This window comes from Aquarana catesbeiana, linkage group LG10 (assembly GCF_042186555.1).
Source record: "Aquarana catesbeiana isolate 2022-GZ linkage group LG10, ASM4218655v1, whole genome shotgun sequence".
Lineage (NCBI taxonomy): Eukaryota > Metazoa > Chordata > Amphibia > Anura > Ranidae > Aquarana > Aquarana catesbeiana.
In genome coordinates, this window is record NC_133333.1 from 33,810,271 (window position 1) to 33,827,810 (window position 17,540).

General features: G+C 42.0%; 1 protein-coding gene across 1 annotated transcript in view; it reads right to left on the reverse strand.

The window, feature by feature from the left end:
* Positions 1-3,644: 3,644 nt before the first annotated feature.
* XRCC1 (X-ray repair cross complementing 1) overlaps positions 3,645-17,540 on the reverse strand; it is a 52,232-nt gene continuing 38,336 nt past the window's right edge. The window contains exons 12-18 of the mRNA XM_073601964.1: positions 14,429-14,516; positions 12,299-12,473; positions 10,913-10,970; positions 8,828-8,964; positions 6,989-7,079; positions 6,791-6,866; positions 3,645-4,017 (exon numbers count right to left, since the gene is read on the reverse strand). Coding sequence (XP_073458065.1) covers positions 3,904-4,017; positions 6,791-6,866; positions 6,989-7,079; positions 8,828-8,964; positions 10,913-10,970; positions 12,299-12,473; positions 14,429-14,516 — 739 coding nt within the window. The 3' untranslated portion in view covers positions 3,645-3,903. The remainder of the gene's footprint in view (positions 4,018-6,790; positions 6,867-6,988; positions 7,080-8,827; positions 8,965-10,912; positions 10,971-12,298; positions 12,474-14,428; positions 14,517-17,540) is intronic.

Here is a 17,540-nt window from a genome sequence, read left to right on the forward strand (position 1 = left end):
ACGACCACACAAAAGTCCGACGGATTCGTACGTGATGACGTACACCGGACTAAAATAAGGAAGTTCATAGCCGGTAGCCAATAGCTGCCCTAGCATGGGTTTTTGTCCGTCGGACTAGCATACAGACGAGCGGACTTCGGGGTCCGTCGTACTTACGACGTAAAGATTTGAAGCATGCTTCAAATCTAAAGTCCGTCGGATTTTAGGCTAAAAAAGTCCGTTGAAAGTCCGGAGAAGCCCACACACGATCGGATTACCAGCCAGCTTTAGTCCGTCAGCGTCCGTTGGACTTTTGTAGACGAAAAGTCCGACCGTGTGTACGCGGCATAAGATTAAAGCACCACACCACAGGTAATAGTCCAGATATCTACTTATTTAAATACAAGATCAAGTTAATTCCAGTGCAATACAGTTCTACATAATGCTTGCATTGAAATAAATGTATGGCATGGATCTGTGTAAGTACATATACTCCGTACCTGGTGATCCCTGTGGAAGCAGAAAATCACGTCAGTGGCCTTCACTACTACAGTGATCCTCGCTGTCTTCCAGGTCCCGTGCTGAGCGGCTGCCCTGCTGCATAGTAACCACAAGGGGTCACTCAGCACGGGTACCATTCTGAATATGCATTACATTTTTTTTCAATGAATGCAAAGTGTTCTCTGGTTGGAGAAGATGGAGAGACAGGGTGGTAATGCCCCAAATTCCACCTTGTAGAGATGAATTTTCTCAGTATGGGTCTCCTTAAAGTGGTTGTAAACCTCAGACATGAAATATAAAAAAAGCATATCCATCTACAGTGTGTACGTGTCTCAACCAAGAGCACGGTCATTTCTGTTTGTTGCTTCCTTCCTCTGCTGAATCACTTCTGGCCAGTTTTCCTGACATCAAGAGAAATAAGGGGACAGGGGAGGAAGCTCCAGCTGATTGGCTTTCAGCTCTATTCCTGTGTGAAAAGGGGGGGTCTCTTCCCTCCAATCACTGAGCTCTGCAGAGTGTATTTTAAGCTCTCCACCCCCTTTTTTTCTGACATCTCAGGCAAGCTTTCTAAATGCTGGATGTTGAACAGATGTAGAGAAGGCTGCAGATAAACAGATACACCTCTCTGTGTAACACCTGAGGCCAGTCACTTAACTGGCTATATAAGGGTTTATAACCATTTTAAAAGTGAACCTTCCAAGGTAAACAGAAGGTTCACTTTTTACCAGACCCCCCCAAAACACAAATGGCTTTTAACAGCCCTTTGTAAACATACCAATTACTCCCTCCCTCTGTGCTGAGATGGACTCCAATAAGCAGATAACTGAAAGTGTTACTAAACCCCGGACCCTGCAATCACTATATCTGGTCTCTCACAGTACACAGAACATGGAAGTGCAATTATTTTAGTAAAAATAAACTGATCAATACAATTTCACATCAGCAGTATATAGCAGCCTTGTGACTTCTTTCACTGTCCAGCCCAGCACTAGTTAAAGCTTGTAGGAGGAGTTTTCTGACTGTCCAATGAGACTGCAGGACCCCTGACTGGACAGTGCTGATTGGCCCTGTGTTGATCACATGCACCCCCTCTCTTGCAATACATACCAAATTGAGCATGTGCAGCCTGACTCCATAGACTGTGTGATCAGGAAATTATTAGGGGACAGTGGAAAAAGGGGAGGATCAAACAGCCTTTTTACACAATGCAGATGATTAATCCCTTAGGTTCCACAGTGAGTCTACCAAGCATGCTTTACTGCATATACAGACGGATTTTACTGCTGTGGGTTTAGTAACACTGGCAAAATCTGCCCCTATGAAACCTTTCTGAGCAGAATACAACAGATCTATTTTGTATCTGGTTATCTGGATCCATCAAAGCACAATAAAAATTTCTGAGTCATGAAAAAAGGGGAGCACGTTTAACCCCCCCTCTGACCCCCTGCATACAACATCCATGTCGGATGTTGTATGCGATCGTTGTATGAACAGTTTAAGCATTCTGGACTCTTTCACCATTGGTTCGGTGCAAGTGGTGTATGTACATACTTATAAAAGAAAAGTTCCTCAAAAAAACGTGACTTTAACGGACCATAAACACTCAGAGAAAAATATTTAGTAAAAAATACAGTTTTTATTCATTAACATCATATCATAAAACACATAGTGACACTGAAATACACATGAAGTTGTAGCATAAAAAAGATGGAAGAAGCCCAAACCAACTGCCAACCAGACAGATAAAATCCAACGCGTTTCGACATGAGAAGTGAGGAAGTCTTTCAGCCCTCTCTCCTTTTTCCCTGAAGAAGACCCACACTTCACATGTCGAAACGCACTGGATTTTATCTTTCTGGTTGGCAGTTGGTTTGGGCTTCTTCCATCTTTTTTATGCTACAACTTCATGTGTATTTCAATGTCACTATGTGTTTTATGATATGATGTTAATGAATAAAAACTGTATTTTTTACTAAATATTTTTCTCTGAGTATTCATGGTCCGTTAAAGTCCTGTTTTTTTAGGAACTTTTCTTTTACATGTTGTACAAGGGATGTGGACCTGAACCTCGTCTTTCCCATCCAATTAGTTTTATCCATTTTTCATCTATGTACATACTTAGAGTTACTTTACTGGGTACTCAACAATGGGGAGCCTCACCACAGTGAGTCAATTCAACAAACAATTATGGTCCTTTTGTGTTCTGGAACGAACAAGTGTTGAAGTCCTAGTGCCTCTCCGATATATTGTGGGGTTGATTTACTAAAATTGGAGAGTGCAAAATCTGGTGCAGCTCTGCATTGTAACCAATCAGCTTCTAACTTCAGCATGTTAAGCTTTGACAATAAAACCTGGAAGCTGATTGGTTACTATGCACAGTTGCACCAGATTTTGCACTCTCTAGTTTTAGTAAATCAATCCCAATGTCTATGCAAGAGTAAAGCTGGGGAGGAGGTGTAGGGGTCCGTCTTGCACTGCCAGAGCTTCCTCATGAATGAGAACGTTGTGCATAATGAAGAAGCATCCAACATGCAGCATCATCCTGCATATATAACTAGACAGGGAAGATGTGGAGGGCTGACAACACTAACCTGGATTGCAAATCAATGACGGCAATAGAACATTGTTGGCCCTGAACCGAACTCTTGATCAATACTGGCAGCTCACAAGAGCAACAGGTAAAATGAAAGTATAAAATGATTTGGAAGTACAGCATAATAATGAAAGTAGATCAATTATTATAAGAAGCTCGGGGCGATTCTTATCTTTTAGGCCTCTTTCACACGGGGCAGATCAGTCATGATCCGCCCCGTGAACACACGCTGGCTCAGCGGGGATCGCTCCGCCGATCCCCGCTGAGCAGGAAGATGACAGGTGCATCGCTGCACACTGTGCAGCGACGGACCTGTCAGAGCGCCGCTCTCCCCTATGGGGGGATCGGATGATGACGGTCCGTAGTGTCCGTCGTCATCCGATCCGATCCGAAAACGGAGGAAAAAGTAGGTTTTTCCTCCGTTACACTTTTCGGATCGGAGCGGGTCGGATGTCAGCGGACATGTCACCGCTGACATCCGACGCTCCATAGGGATGACTGTATGTCCGTTTTTCATCCGAAAACGGATGGATGAAAAACGGACATACGGATCATCCGTGTGAAAGAGGCCTAACTGGAATTCCATTTTAAATAAGGAAAAAACAAAACAAAAAACAAATTGAGGCCTGTACACCATACGTACTGCACCCATTCAATAGCCACCAACCACTGCTCACATATAGGTATGTAGAGGAAGGATCACGTCTGTCCATTAAGTGTTGAGTCAGCAGGACATGGCTTAGCTTGGGTAACCTACAATTGACCATAAAGTACAGTGTGCCGCCAATACCGTACGGCGAACTTATATCTATACAAAAGCTCCACGTTCGCTATGCCAGTGGCACCACAACATATGGTTGGTGGGGGACACATTTCTGTCGCTCGTTGCAGGTGTAGATCCAGCGTGGACGGACAAATGACAAATTACAGTTATCATTGAGAGCCTGGCAAAGAAGAAGAAGAAGTTAGTGAAAGCCATTAGGTGAGCACTCTAAATGACACTAACCTACTAGGGTTGTACCGATACTTGTTTGTCACATACAAGTACTCAATGAAACCAATTACGGATACCTTTGTGGTGTGGATTTGAGCCCGAACAAAATTAATGGGCTCAAATCACACTGCAAATAATCGCATGTGATTTAAACAGGAGTGGGGTGCAAGACCACACCTCCATCAGCCTTCTGATTGGCCACAGCATCCTGGACATCCGACAGCTCCTTTGACAGATTGGGTCTCCTGCAGCTTCTCCGGGTGGCTTGCCTGAATTCCTGCTTCGGCTTCACAGCACTTTCTCCAGCAGTTCTAGTGGGGACTTAACTTAGGACTGGGGGGCTCCACACTGAGCTTGTCACCAACGATGTCTAAATGCAATACTGTTCCATTTTAACCCTTTTATTGGATAGACATTGCAACACTATTGATGGCTTGGCGCATTTCTCTCCCCCTCCCCTCCTGCAGTGCGGGAAACCACATGCGATTTGGACAGAAATCGCACCAGATTCCTGTTCTAAACACATGCGATTCTTTGTAGTGCGATTTGAGCCCATTCATTTTGTATGGGCTCAAATCGCACCACAAAGGTATCGATTCTAGTTATCGGAGTACAAGTACTCATACAAATGCTTTGAATCAGTATTGGTGCAACCCTATACCAAAATGTTGTTTATAGGGGGAGGGGGGTAAATTGGCGCTGCCCAGAGTCTGATAGATATTGGTGTTGAAAAAGTGCGAAAAAAAAAAAGCTAAGAAAATTAATAAACAAAATCAGTGGTTATGTTGAGAAAGTTAAAAAAGAAAACCATCTAGTGACGTGCACTGCCTCTTAAAGTCATAAACCACGTGAACAATATCAATATCATATGCAAATCCGTAAATGCTGAATTACACTTATGTCACCCTGTAATAAAGTACTATATGTGCAAACAAATGTCCATCAAATCAGTCCATAGACCAGAGAAAACCAAAAAAAAAAATCTATATCTACATAGATAGATAGATATATCTATATATAGATATATGTGTGTGCAAAATAAAAATAAAAAAAATAAATCACAGTTCAGAAAATATGTAGTGACTTCCAAAGTGACTTGTGCCAAAAAAAAAAAAATCAGTTTAAGAGACATATAGTGACTTCCAAAGTGACTTGTGCTCGGACCAACAATATATTAGTGAAGAGTTGAGTGAATTCCACACGTGCTCCCCTCAATTCCACACTCACCAGAAAGATGTACCCCTGCAGGAGTAAAGCACATCCACACAGGGGCAACTCTGGTCTCTTAACTGGTGATCCCTCTTCCTCCAAGGTGGGTCTGGTCACAGGTTACATTCGCATATAGGTTGGATGTAAAAAATACTATTCATAGCATAAATAAATTAAGTAGTTTATTAAATCTAAAAATAAGTTAAAAACGCACTTATAATAGTGCTCTAGTATCAATGCAGCTATCAAAAACGCTAGATCGGTGCTTCAGATGACACGCGTAAGACGGAGCTTGGTAAGTCATTACGTCACTTTCATTTTTTGGAGTTTCCGCTCTGTGGAACGCAAGGCGTCCCAGATCTATCGTTGCTGATGCCTGCATTGATCCTAGAGCACTATTAAAGTATTTTTGGATTTAATAAACTACTTAATCTATGGATTTATGATATGAGTAGTATTTTTTTCCATTCAACCTATATGCGAATGTACCCTGTGAGCCACCTTGGAGGAAGAGGGATCACCAGTTAAGAGGCCAGAGTTGCCCCTGTGTGGATGCACTTTACCCCTACAGGGGTACATCTTTCTGGTGAGTGTGGGATCGAGAGGGGAGCACGTGTGGAATTCACTCAACTCTTCACTAATATATTGTTGGTCCAAGCACAAGTCACTTTGGAAGTCACATACTGTATCTCTTGAACTGTGATTTTTTTTTTTTATTTTTTTTGCACAAGTCACTATATATTTCCTGAACTGTGATTTTTTGCACATATTTTTTTTTCTCTGGTCTATGGACTAATTTGATGGACATTTGTTTGCACTACAAGCACATATAGCACTTTATTACAGGATGACATATGTGTAATTCAGCATTTACGGGATTTGCATATATTGATATTGTTTGCGTGGCTTATGACTTTAAGAGGCAGTGCACGTCACTAGAGGTTTTTCTTTTTTAACTTTCTCAACATAATTACCAATTTAATTAATTTATTTTTTTCCGCTTTTTTTTTTCACTTTTTGAATACCAATACGAACCAGACTCTGGGCAGCACCAATTTACCCCCTCCCCCTATATAATCTTCTTACCAATGCCACCTTGTGGAATTTTGGAGTAGACAGCAGCCATACCTTTTTATCCATAGTACGGAAAATAATTACTTATTTCAACTATACCAAGTGCCTGTTCAATGAATGGGTGTCACTGCAATGGTGGTGGCCCCAGAGATGCACATTGGTACAGTGGGAGTGAGGCATGTGTCAGTGCAGAGGCAGGCGTTGATGCAGTGGTGCATGTGGGACCTGTGGTGAGAGCAAAGGGGTAGGATTGGGGTCAGGGGCAGTGGTGAGAGTTTGTGTGAAGGTGTGGTGTGGGGGGAAAAAAAAAAAAAGGATAGGGTTCAGCTGCGGTGGTGAGACTGTGGGTAGAGGGATTTGGCATGAATGTGACGTGGTGGGGTGGTTTCAGGTTTGAGCATTCTAAATGACAAGATGACACACTGGGTAGGAGGACTCACATCTTCAAAGCTGTCGTCCCATTCCTGAGCCGTTATCACATACTGGACCTTGTCATTCATGTATTCCTCCAGTTCCCTGTACAGACAATATAGCACAATTGGGATTACAAGGAAGGCCACATGTATTTGCCCCATAAATACTATCTAGGTAGCAATTTGTTTGCTTTAATAATACATTATTAAATGAACACTACTTACCCATTAAAAGCCACAATGTACCGCTGGAGCGTCCTACGCTCAGACTTCGAAAATTCTCCATATAAGAAAAAACGTTTACCAGCAAACAGATCTGTATTTAAATAAAAAAGTGGAAATTAAAAAAAAAATATTAGTGACCTTCCAGTGTTACAGCAAGGAGGGGTCAGAACACTGAAGCAGACATTCAGCCTTTTTTAACACAGGGCAGGGGGGGGTTAAAAATAACAATAAAGGATAAGTTCTTTTTTTTTTTTTTTTTTTATAGCACATTTTTTTTGCAAGTAAAAAAATGTGTATTTTTTTTTTTTTTTTAGGAGCCTGGAAAGCATTGCACCAGCTGGTGCCATGCAGGTCACCTGCAGACTGTCAGTGTGATCTGTCTGCTCGTACATCGATCGTTTCACACTGACAGGAAAAATCAATGAACTACCAGAGTATTCATGGAGAACTACAAGCTGACAGCCTCAAAGGATGTTGGTACTTTCAGTTCATTCATTCACAGAACACTGTTAATGAAGGACGCAGCCGGGTGGGCGGAGCCCAGCACAGCCGCACTCTTTTCAAAAAGGGACAGCTGGTTCTGCTGTCACACAGAGGGCTCGGATCACCAAGCCACGGCAGGAGCAGGAACATGTTACATTTTCCACCCTTAAAGGGGTGGAATGTGTAACATGTTCCCGAAGCTGAACTTTTCCTTTAATTAAAAAAAAAAAAAAAAAAAATGGACTTGTAAAGCTGAACTCCAGGAAAAGACACAAATGAATGCAGCTTTGTATTTATTAAAGTGGAACTAAAGTCCTGCTGTAAAAATACAGCAAGCAGGCAGGCTTTATTATTGCTGAAGAGACATGAATCTTCTGCAATAAAATGCCCCTGCCTGCAATCTTCTCCGACACTGTAAACTGTAGCCTACCAAATCAGGCCGGTCTCTGAGTGCTCGAGTGACAGCCTCCTGCAAGAGCAGGAGTGACGTTATCCCCCGCTTTCAAATGAAGAGGCCCGAAAAAGGACCCCAATTTTGGGGGATCAGGAAGGAATTTTCTTCCCCTGCTGGTGCAAATTGGATTGTGCTTTGCTGGGGTTTTTTGCCTTCCTCTGGATTGTGTATATAGGATTGTATGATTTTTCTTTCCCTTTTATTGGCTGAACTATATGTACTTGTGTCTTTTTTCAACCAGACTGTGATTGACTATGTAAGATGCCAGCGCAGGACTGTTGGGCAGGTAAGTATGGAGACTTCAGTTCCGTTTTAATAAACAATCAGATGTTTTGTTTTTTTTTCCAAGCAGTGTGTGGACCTGAATCTGACCTGACATCGGCTTCTTGCTGTCCCCTGTATAGCAGATATCAGACTGGGAGAAGGAGGGGCAGAAATGGAACCCATACAAGTGTTATGAATGCAAATGTGCTGACAAGGAAAATGCTGATGGGAGGAGGGAGCAGAAAGATTAGCCCATCAGCCTGCTGCTGCTCATTCACTGTCCAGTCAGCAGGCTGGTGGGAGGACACTACTGCATTCATTTACTGTAAGCAGTGTCATCTACCAGGCTGTGCTGTGTGCGGACGACATATAAATCTCAGGACTAAAGATGGACAGAAATACAAATCATTTTGCAGGTAACGATCTCTCATATATGTTTCAACTGTGTTTAGCTCTTTGCCAGGAGTTCAGCTTTAAATTACAAAATGAGCCATGCTGCAATTATATTTAGTAAATCAATTTTTACAGAACTGAAGTTAGTCTTTAAGCCAATAGAAAAATGTCTGTGTTTTAGGAATTTCTTTTCACTGTGAAATGAATATGTAGAGTAGTCAGTTACATGTCCTAGCTGTACCAACCTGGAAGTTCCGGAATGGTAAGGTCCACTTCTGGCTCCTCCTCCACATCTGTGTTCTCATCTGTAGACCCAGCATATGGATCGTCCTTTTCTGGAGCCGGGCTCTTCTTTTCTCTCTTCACCTTCTCCTCCTCCATCCTGAATGTAATCAGACATCACAGGTGGGTGAAAAAAAAGAAAACCCCACCATCTCCAGGATACTATGGCCCCTTTCACACAGGCTTTATGATTAGCTCCGGCTGTCAGTTTTTCCAACAGACCCGATTGGAAGTTCCATGCAAGTCTATGGGCAGACGGATGTAAACAAACTTGTGCCCATCTACATCTTTTTCCAGACCCAGGCGTGATGAATTAGAGGTCTTTTACATTTGGCTGCCCATAGAATTATCACAAGTTGGCCATAGTTCGCTGTCAAAGTGTGGACAAGAAAACTGAATGGGCATGAATGTCATGAAACTGACATTAGTCCTATTTTGCTCTGATTCAGCAGGGGGGTCTGCTTACAGATTACCTGCTGAATGAAACAGAGCACCCCCCACGTGAAAGAACCCATAGGCCCCTTATCCACATGCGGACGGACTGTCCGCTTTTCATACATCTATTGACCGATGAAAAATGGACATCAGTGCATCTCTATGGAAAAAGGCATATGAACATCCATTTACATCAGATCCAATCAACACCTGTTTTTTTTTTTTTTTTTTTGGAACAGATCAAAGTTCTATATTTCTTCCATTAAAAAACAGATTGGACGAAAAATGGATGTAAAAACTGACAAACAGCCCGTTTTTGCATGAGAAAAAGGCTCTGGGACTGAAGTGGTTAAAGACTTTAGGTGGTGGATGTAAAAACTAAGTTAAAAACTGATGAAAGGAAAAGCCTGCATGTGTGAAAGAACCCTAACAGAACAATTGTCACCTCCCACTGTCCTCTCCCCATCTAATATGTCATGGTCCTTCGTTTATCCAATAGGATACCTGGTGGTTACTATGTAGGACAAACACAGTTATATATGTTAAAACAAATGTGTGGTCCCTTTAAAAATCAAAAAAGACTTAATGATTGAACCACCATAAAGACATTAATCAAAGAGCAAAAAGATGTGAGAATGCAATGTTGTCCAATATTTGCCCCACTTTATATAAATTCCACGTGAGAAAAAAAATGTATTATCAAAAAATGGAATTTATATAAAGTGGAGCAATTATTGGACAACATTGCATTTTCACATGTTTTTGCACTTTGATGAATGTCTTTATGGTGGTTCAATCATTCAGTCTTTTTTTTGGTTGACTTTTAAAAAGGAACAACACAACTATTTTCATCTAGTCTATATCAGTTGCTTTATAATGCCTATTATAGTGACCATGCCCCGGGGGGGGGGGGGGGGTCTACATACTAATGCACTGGGTTGGTGAGTGGCACCTTTTCTTCGATAAGTATAGAGTGCTGCTGTCCTTTGTATTTTATATTTCCAATTTGTTACACTAAGTGTAGTGTTAGTATTTATAGTTTTAGCCCCAGTTCACACACATATGCGGTGCAGGAAACACTGCGATCATTCTGCGTTTCCCGCACTGCAATCGCACTGTGTTTTGTGATCTGCTGCGTGTGTTTGCCTGCACTGGATCGCATGGTACAAAGCCAGTGCGGCTCATAAAAAGGTGACTGTATGTGCTATGCGGTGTGATTTGAGCCCATTCACAATGAAAAAGTTCCAATTGCACAGATTTGCATGCAAAGTGCACAAGAAGTAGTTTGATTCCTGTGCGATTCCCATGCGAGCTATATTGTGAACCCAGGTGTATAGTTATATATGTATCTTTACTTTAAAACAGACCTTGCACCTTAGTGGCAAAGTCCACTTATTCAAGGTGCCCCCACCCCTTCCCCTACATAAAGCACTACAAAAAAAAGTACCTCTGGGGGGTAAAAATAGTTATATATTATACTCCCCTGTCCCTGACTATTGTAGTGCAGGTGGTAAACGTCATCCTATTAGATGTCATAACAAACATTTAAAGACATAAACCCCAAATTATCTCCTATAGTGCCAATACTGTCCAGCAGAGGACGCTCTACTTACTTCCTCAGTTCGCCCTCTGTATCACCACCTGAGTCCTCTTCATCACAGCGTCCCCCACCTGTAACGGCCGACAGAGGTGTCAACAACTTGTACAGAATTTGGTTATGATCTCTAAGGCCAACGTCTAGGGTGGAAAATAGATGTTTTCAAGGCCAGTACGCCAATTACCCAACTACCAATTTATTTTACGCACCCAATGTAACATAAGAATTTTCATCAAAGTCATTCATTAACCACTTCCGGACTGCTCCAAAGCAGATTTACTGCTACAGGGCGGCTCCCCTGTGCAGAATTGCGTATATATATGTGATTTTGCACTTATGCCTAGAGGGTGCCACCGACGGGCCACTTCTGCTGTGATTTATCACAGCAGAAGCCGATCTGCGAGTGCCGGGCACTGGATGTCTGCGGGTACCCACTGATTGTCGGGTAAAACACACAAAACAGAGATCTATGTATGTAAACAAGGCAGATCTCCGTTCTGGCAGGTGGAAAGGAATGGATTTTGTGAATAAAATCCATCTTTTCCCCTAGTAAAAGCACCTCACACAGTACACAAAAACACTGGCTAGGCACAGTTAACCCTTTGATCACCCTAGATGTATAAACCCTTCCCTGCCAGTGTCATTAGTACAGGAGTAGTACAGTATTAGTCATTTTTAGCACTGATCACTGTATTAGTGTCAATGGTCCCCACAAAGTGTCAGTTAGTGTCCGATTGGCCACCGCAATATCACAGTCCCGCTATTTTACTGGTATTAAAAAAAAAAAAAAAAAACATAAAATATATCTCATAGTTTGTACACGCAATAAAGTTTGCGTAAACCAATCAATATATGCTTATTGGGATTTTTTTTTACCAAAAACACGTAGCAGGATACATATTGGCCTAAAATTTTTATTTGATTTTTTATATTTTTTAATTAGATATGTTTTATAGCAGAAAGTAAAAAATTGTTTTGTTTTTTTTCAATTGTCGGCCTTTTTTTGTTAACTGCGCAAAAAGTAAAAAACGCCGAGGTGATCAAATACCACTGAAAGAAAGCTCTATTTATGGGAAAAAAATTTACAAATTTTATTTGGGTACAGTGTTGCATGACCGCGCAATTGTCATACAAAATAACGCAGGGCTGTTTCGCAAAAAATGGCCTGGTCATGAAGGAGGGTAAATCTTCCGGAGGTCAAGTGGTTAATGAATGCTGAGCAAAATGTCATGGAGGGAAGTCAAATTTTCACCTCTTCCTTCCCCAGTCTGGCCACAAGGGAGAATAGTAGGAATTTATGTAAGAGGGAGGAGGGAGGAAATAAAAAAAAAAAAAGAGTTGTAAATTTAGTGAAAGGTGCTTTAGGAATGGGGAGAATTACAAGTAGTATAAGAAGTCTCACCCATATCCTCCTCATCTGTAGACGCTCCAAACAAATCCTCCTCTGTTGGTCTCTTGGGTTTCTCCTCCTCCTCCTCTTCCTCACTATCCTCCTCTTTGATCACTATTTTAGCCGGCTGGGCCTTAGCCGGACTGGACCCCTGAGTCTTATGGTTTGTTCGGCTGTTGTCTGGATTCTGATATCAGGCAGAGAAAAACAAGATAAGAACACAACATGAAGGATAAATTAGGATGACAGCTCATCATATCAGCTTCCTCCGCCTACATCTTAAAAACACATTCCGTTTCCCTTGGTGACTTTAACCACATGCCGACCAGCCGCCGCAGTTGTACTGTGGCAGAATGGCACAGCTTGGCGAAACAACATTGTGTAACGTCGCTTTGCCCTGTGGCCACTAGGGGGCACGCAAGACGTTGTGAGTGCCTGGCGGTCTCGATCACCGCCGGGCTCCCGCGATCACTCGGGGCACACGGAGAACCCGGAACTGTGTGTGTAAACACACAATTTGCGGTTCTCTGAGGGGAGAACTGACAGATCCTCTCTTCATACAGAGTATGAACAGCGATCTGTTAGCTTCCCTGCACAGTCCCCTCCCCCCTTCAGTTAGAACACAAACTAGGACACACATTAACCCCTTCACTGCCCCTTAGTGTTAACCCCTTCACTGCCAGTGAGATTTTTAATCATACTGATCGCTGTATTAATGCCAATGGTCCCAAAAATGTGTCAAAATTGTCCGATGTGTCCGCCATAATGTCGCAGTCACAAAAAAAAAAAAAAAAAATTATTAATAAAAATGCCATAAATCTATCCCCTATTTTGTAGACGCTATAACTTTTGTGCAAACCAATCAATATACACTTATTGCGATTTTTTTTAACAAACATATGTAGAAGAATACGTATCGGCCTAAATTGAGGAAAAACAATGTTTATTTCTTTTTTAGGGGATATTATAGCAAAAGTTAAAAATAATGCGTTTTTTTTTTCAAAATTGTCGCTTTTTTTGTTTATAGCGCAAAAAATAAAAACTGCAGAGGTGATCAAATACCCCCAAAAGAAAGCTCTATTTGTGGGAAAAAAAAGACGTCAATTTTGTTTGGGAGCAACGTCGCACGGCCGCGCAATTGTCAGTTAAAATGGCGCAGTGCCGAATTGCAAAAAGTGCTCTGGTCTTTGGCCATCCAAATGGTCCGGGGCTGAAGCGATTAAAGACACCCGGTCATGACTGGGCTTATGAAAGCATCTTAATATTGTGTAGAAATGATTTGTATATATTTTCCTTATTTTAGTAGTCAGGTAACTATGAAATATTGCATGACTATTTTGTTTTTACAGACCTTAGTAGCTTAAGCAACAATTTACACACAATATGTCAAGGCAGTGCCCCCCTCATCCTATATAGCTCCATTCTAACAGAGACAAATGTTCTAAAGAAAAGCTTCTGCTATGTCTTTAGAAAGCTCCTTAGTGCTCTGGGGAGCCTTTGTCAAGGGATTACCCTGTATTAAAGCTGAACTCCAGCTTTTGTTACACTTTACATAGTTTGTTTGGGCCAAGCTGGTCCAAATGAACAATGTACCTCACTAACACGTGAGGCCGCTGGATTTGCGGTATAAACTGTATGTAGCTGAGGCCACATACTGCACTGTGTTCCTGTGTGAGCCGAGACCTTCTTATCTAATACCCAAAACACAATGAAGTATATCTGAGTGGCGGTCATTATAGCAATGAAAACAAAGCTTCCTCTGATTGGCTGAGTCAGAGAGGAGGGCTGATGATGTCACAACCTCTGACTCAGCCAATCAGAGGAAGCTAGAATACATCGCTTTCTATGAAGAGCTGAGCGCCGCACAGACTTCATTGTGTTCCAGGTAAGAGACAGGAAGGTCTTGGCTCCAACAGGGGAAACACAGCACAGTATGTAGCCTCAGCTACATACAGTTTATACCGCACATCCAACAGCCTCACACAATAGTGAGGGACATAGTTTGTTTGGACCAGCTTGGACCAAACAAACTATGTAAAGTGTATGAAAAGGTGGAGTTCAGCTTTAAAAGATAAGAATAAAAAAACTGCCTGTGTGTACTGGACATAAAGCAAATTGTCAGCAAGAATGGGGGATACGTACTGGTCTGTGTGCTGGGGCTTTTGGTCGGGGTGGAGAGTCTTCCTCGCTGTCATCTTCCGTGCTGCTTTCAGCACCATTCATCAAATATCTGAAATGAGAACAGTACATTAAATATTCTGTGCACCTCTCTTATTGGGGATTTTCAAGTCTATTAATTTATATTATCTAGGGAAGTCTTGCCAAGTGACCCCATAGCAAGCCCATTGCTAAGGGGGCCCTTGTGCATGCAAGCTCCCTGGCTGGCTCTGTGTGTCCATAAGATACACAGAGCACGGCTCGGCCCTGCCTTCCACTCCCTCTGCACTGGTTGTGACTGACAGCAGCCAATGGCTCCCACTGCTGTGTCTGAGCCAACAAGGAGAGAGATAGCCGAGAGAGCCTCTGATCTTGTGCACATTGCTGGATCGAGATCGGCCTCAGGTAAGTAATAAGGGTGGGAAGCTGCTTGCAGAGGTTTTTTTTTTACCTTACTGCATAGAATGCATTAACCACTTCAGCAATACGTATATATACAATGTGGCTTTAACCCTTGCTGACCAGGCCCCCTTCTGTGTAACTTTTCGAAAGTTTAAAATTACTAATTTGTTGCTTTAAATTTACTTAGAACCCCCAAACAATATATATTGTATATATATATATATATATATTTTTTTTTTTAGCAGAGACCCTAGAGCAGTGATGGCGAACCTTGGCACCCCAGATGTTTTGGAACTACATTTCCCATGATGCTCCACTACACTGCAGAGTGCATGAGCATCAGGAGAAATGTAGTTCCAAAACATCTGGGGTGCCAAGGTTCTCCATCACTACCCTAGAGAATAAAATGGCGATCGTTGCAATATTTTATGTCACACTGTATTTGCGCAGCAGTCTTTTAAATGCAATTTTTTTTAAACGAAAAACTTTAATGAATGAAAAAAAATAAAACACTAAAGTTAGCCCAAGTTTTTTGTAAAATGTGAAAAATGATGTTACACTGAGAAAATAGATACCTAACAAATCAAGCTTTAAAATTGCACACGCTCATGGAATGGCGGCAAACTACGGTACTTAAAAATCGCCCTAGGCAAATTTTTTTACAGGTTACCTGTTTAGAGTTAGAGGAGGTCTTGTAATAGAATCAGTAGATCCTCTTTGATGGCCTCTATGGCCTTGGTGGACCAGAGATACATCATGACGTCACTTCCAGTCCAGGCTGGAAGTAAATGATTTTTTTAAAGCAAAAAGTTCAAAGCATGTTTTTTTTTCTATCTTTCACTTTTTAAGATAAAAAAGAGATTTGGGGCCTTTTTGACCCCAGATCTCTCTATAAAAGAGGACCTATCATCCTTATTTCTATTACAAGAGATGTTTACATTCCTTGGTTTAGGAATATGTCTGGGTTCACACTGCTACGCTGTGCGACATCGAATGTGATTCGCACCGCACTGCTGTGCAAATCACATGCGATGTCTGTGCGATGCAAATTCAGCCATACAGATTGTATGGCTGCGATACGATTCCTGTCCGAACTGACAGTTTGCACTTTAAAATGCGAACTGATCTAGGGGGGTGTCATTAACTTTATATATACACTCCCAGCGGTTCGCATAAGGCAGTGTGAACTGCCTGCGATTCAGGTGCGATGCGGGACCCCGCAGTGGATTTGCAGGGTTTGCCCCATTTCACCAATGTGAACGGAGCCTTAAAGTGATAAAAAGGGACAGTGTAAAAATAAAAGGTTAAACAAATAAGAAAAAAAAAAGTAAAGCGCCCCCATCCACCGTGCTCGCACACAGAAGCGAACGTATAGCTAAGTTGCGCACGCATATGAAAACGTTATTCGCACAACACATGTGAGGTATTGAAATTAACGTTAGAGCGAGAGCAATAATTCTAGTAATAATTCTAACACTAGACCTCCTCTGTAAGTCTAAACAAATAAACCTGTAAAGGCATTTAAAGAGTCGTCTATGGAGATTTTTACATACTGTGGTTTGTCCCCATTCCACAAGCATGCACAATTTTAAAGTGTGACATGTTAGGTATCTATTTACTCGGTGTAACGTCATCTTTCATATTTTACAAAAAAATTAGAAGGTTGCAAAACCGCTCCACAAATACCGTGTGACATAAAAAATTGCAACTATCGCCATTTTATTCCCTAGGGTCTCTGCTAAAAAAAAAAAAAAAAAAAAGTATACTGTTTTGGGGGCTTTAAATAATTTTCTAGTGGTTTACTGGTTTAAATTTGTAAACAAGGAGTGCCAGAAAAAGCCTGGTCTTAGAGTGGTAATAGTGGATGTAAACCCGATTCATGAAATTTGAGCTGGGCACATATATATCTGCATTGTTTTCTTATCTCTCTTCAAAGCATTAGGTCCGTTGGCTTTCTCCTGCTCCGATCTTCTGTTATCAGCCTGATCACTTCTGAAAAGTTCTTCAACAGGAGATAAAACCAGGCTGAATTGTGTTGTCAGGGTGGGCGCTATAAATAGATTAACAGAAAGCTGCTTTACTCACAGGACAGCTCTGAAAGTCTCAGCCTATCTGGAGGGGGGGTGTGCCTTTCCTCCAATCAGCTGTCTCCCAGTGTAGTCCAAGACTTCCCTGACAGTGCAGAATGAGGAAGTGAAAATTCTAACACCATCTGCACTTTCTAAACAGTATTTAAAGCTGAAGACAGCAGATATACATGTAAAACTTATGTAGGGAGATTTGTTTCATCTCTGTGTATCATGTGAGGCTGTTCACTTCACTGGGTATATATGAGGGTTTACATCCACTTTAAGGTAAAATACCTTCTGCCTTCTGCCTTTACAACCACTTTAAAGCGGAGTTCCACCCAAAAATGGAACGTTCGCTTTTCGGAACCCCCCCCCCCCCCCCCCGGTGTCACGTTTGGCACCTTTCAGGGGGGGAGGGGAGAGCAGATACCTGTATAATCCAGGTATTTGCTCCCACTTCCGGGCATAGATATCCGCAATACCCGCGGATATCTATGCCATGTCCGGCGCCTCCTCTGTCCCCCCCCCCCCCGCTGTCTTCTGGGAGAGACACAGGTCCCAGAAGACAGCAGGGACCAGTAGGATAGCGAAGCGAGACTCATGCATGTGCAGAAGGGAACCAGGCT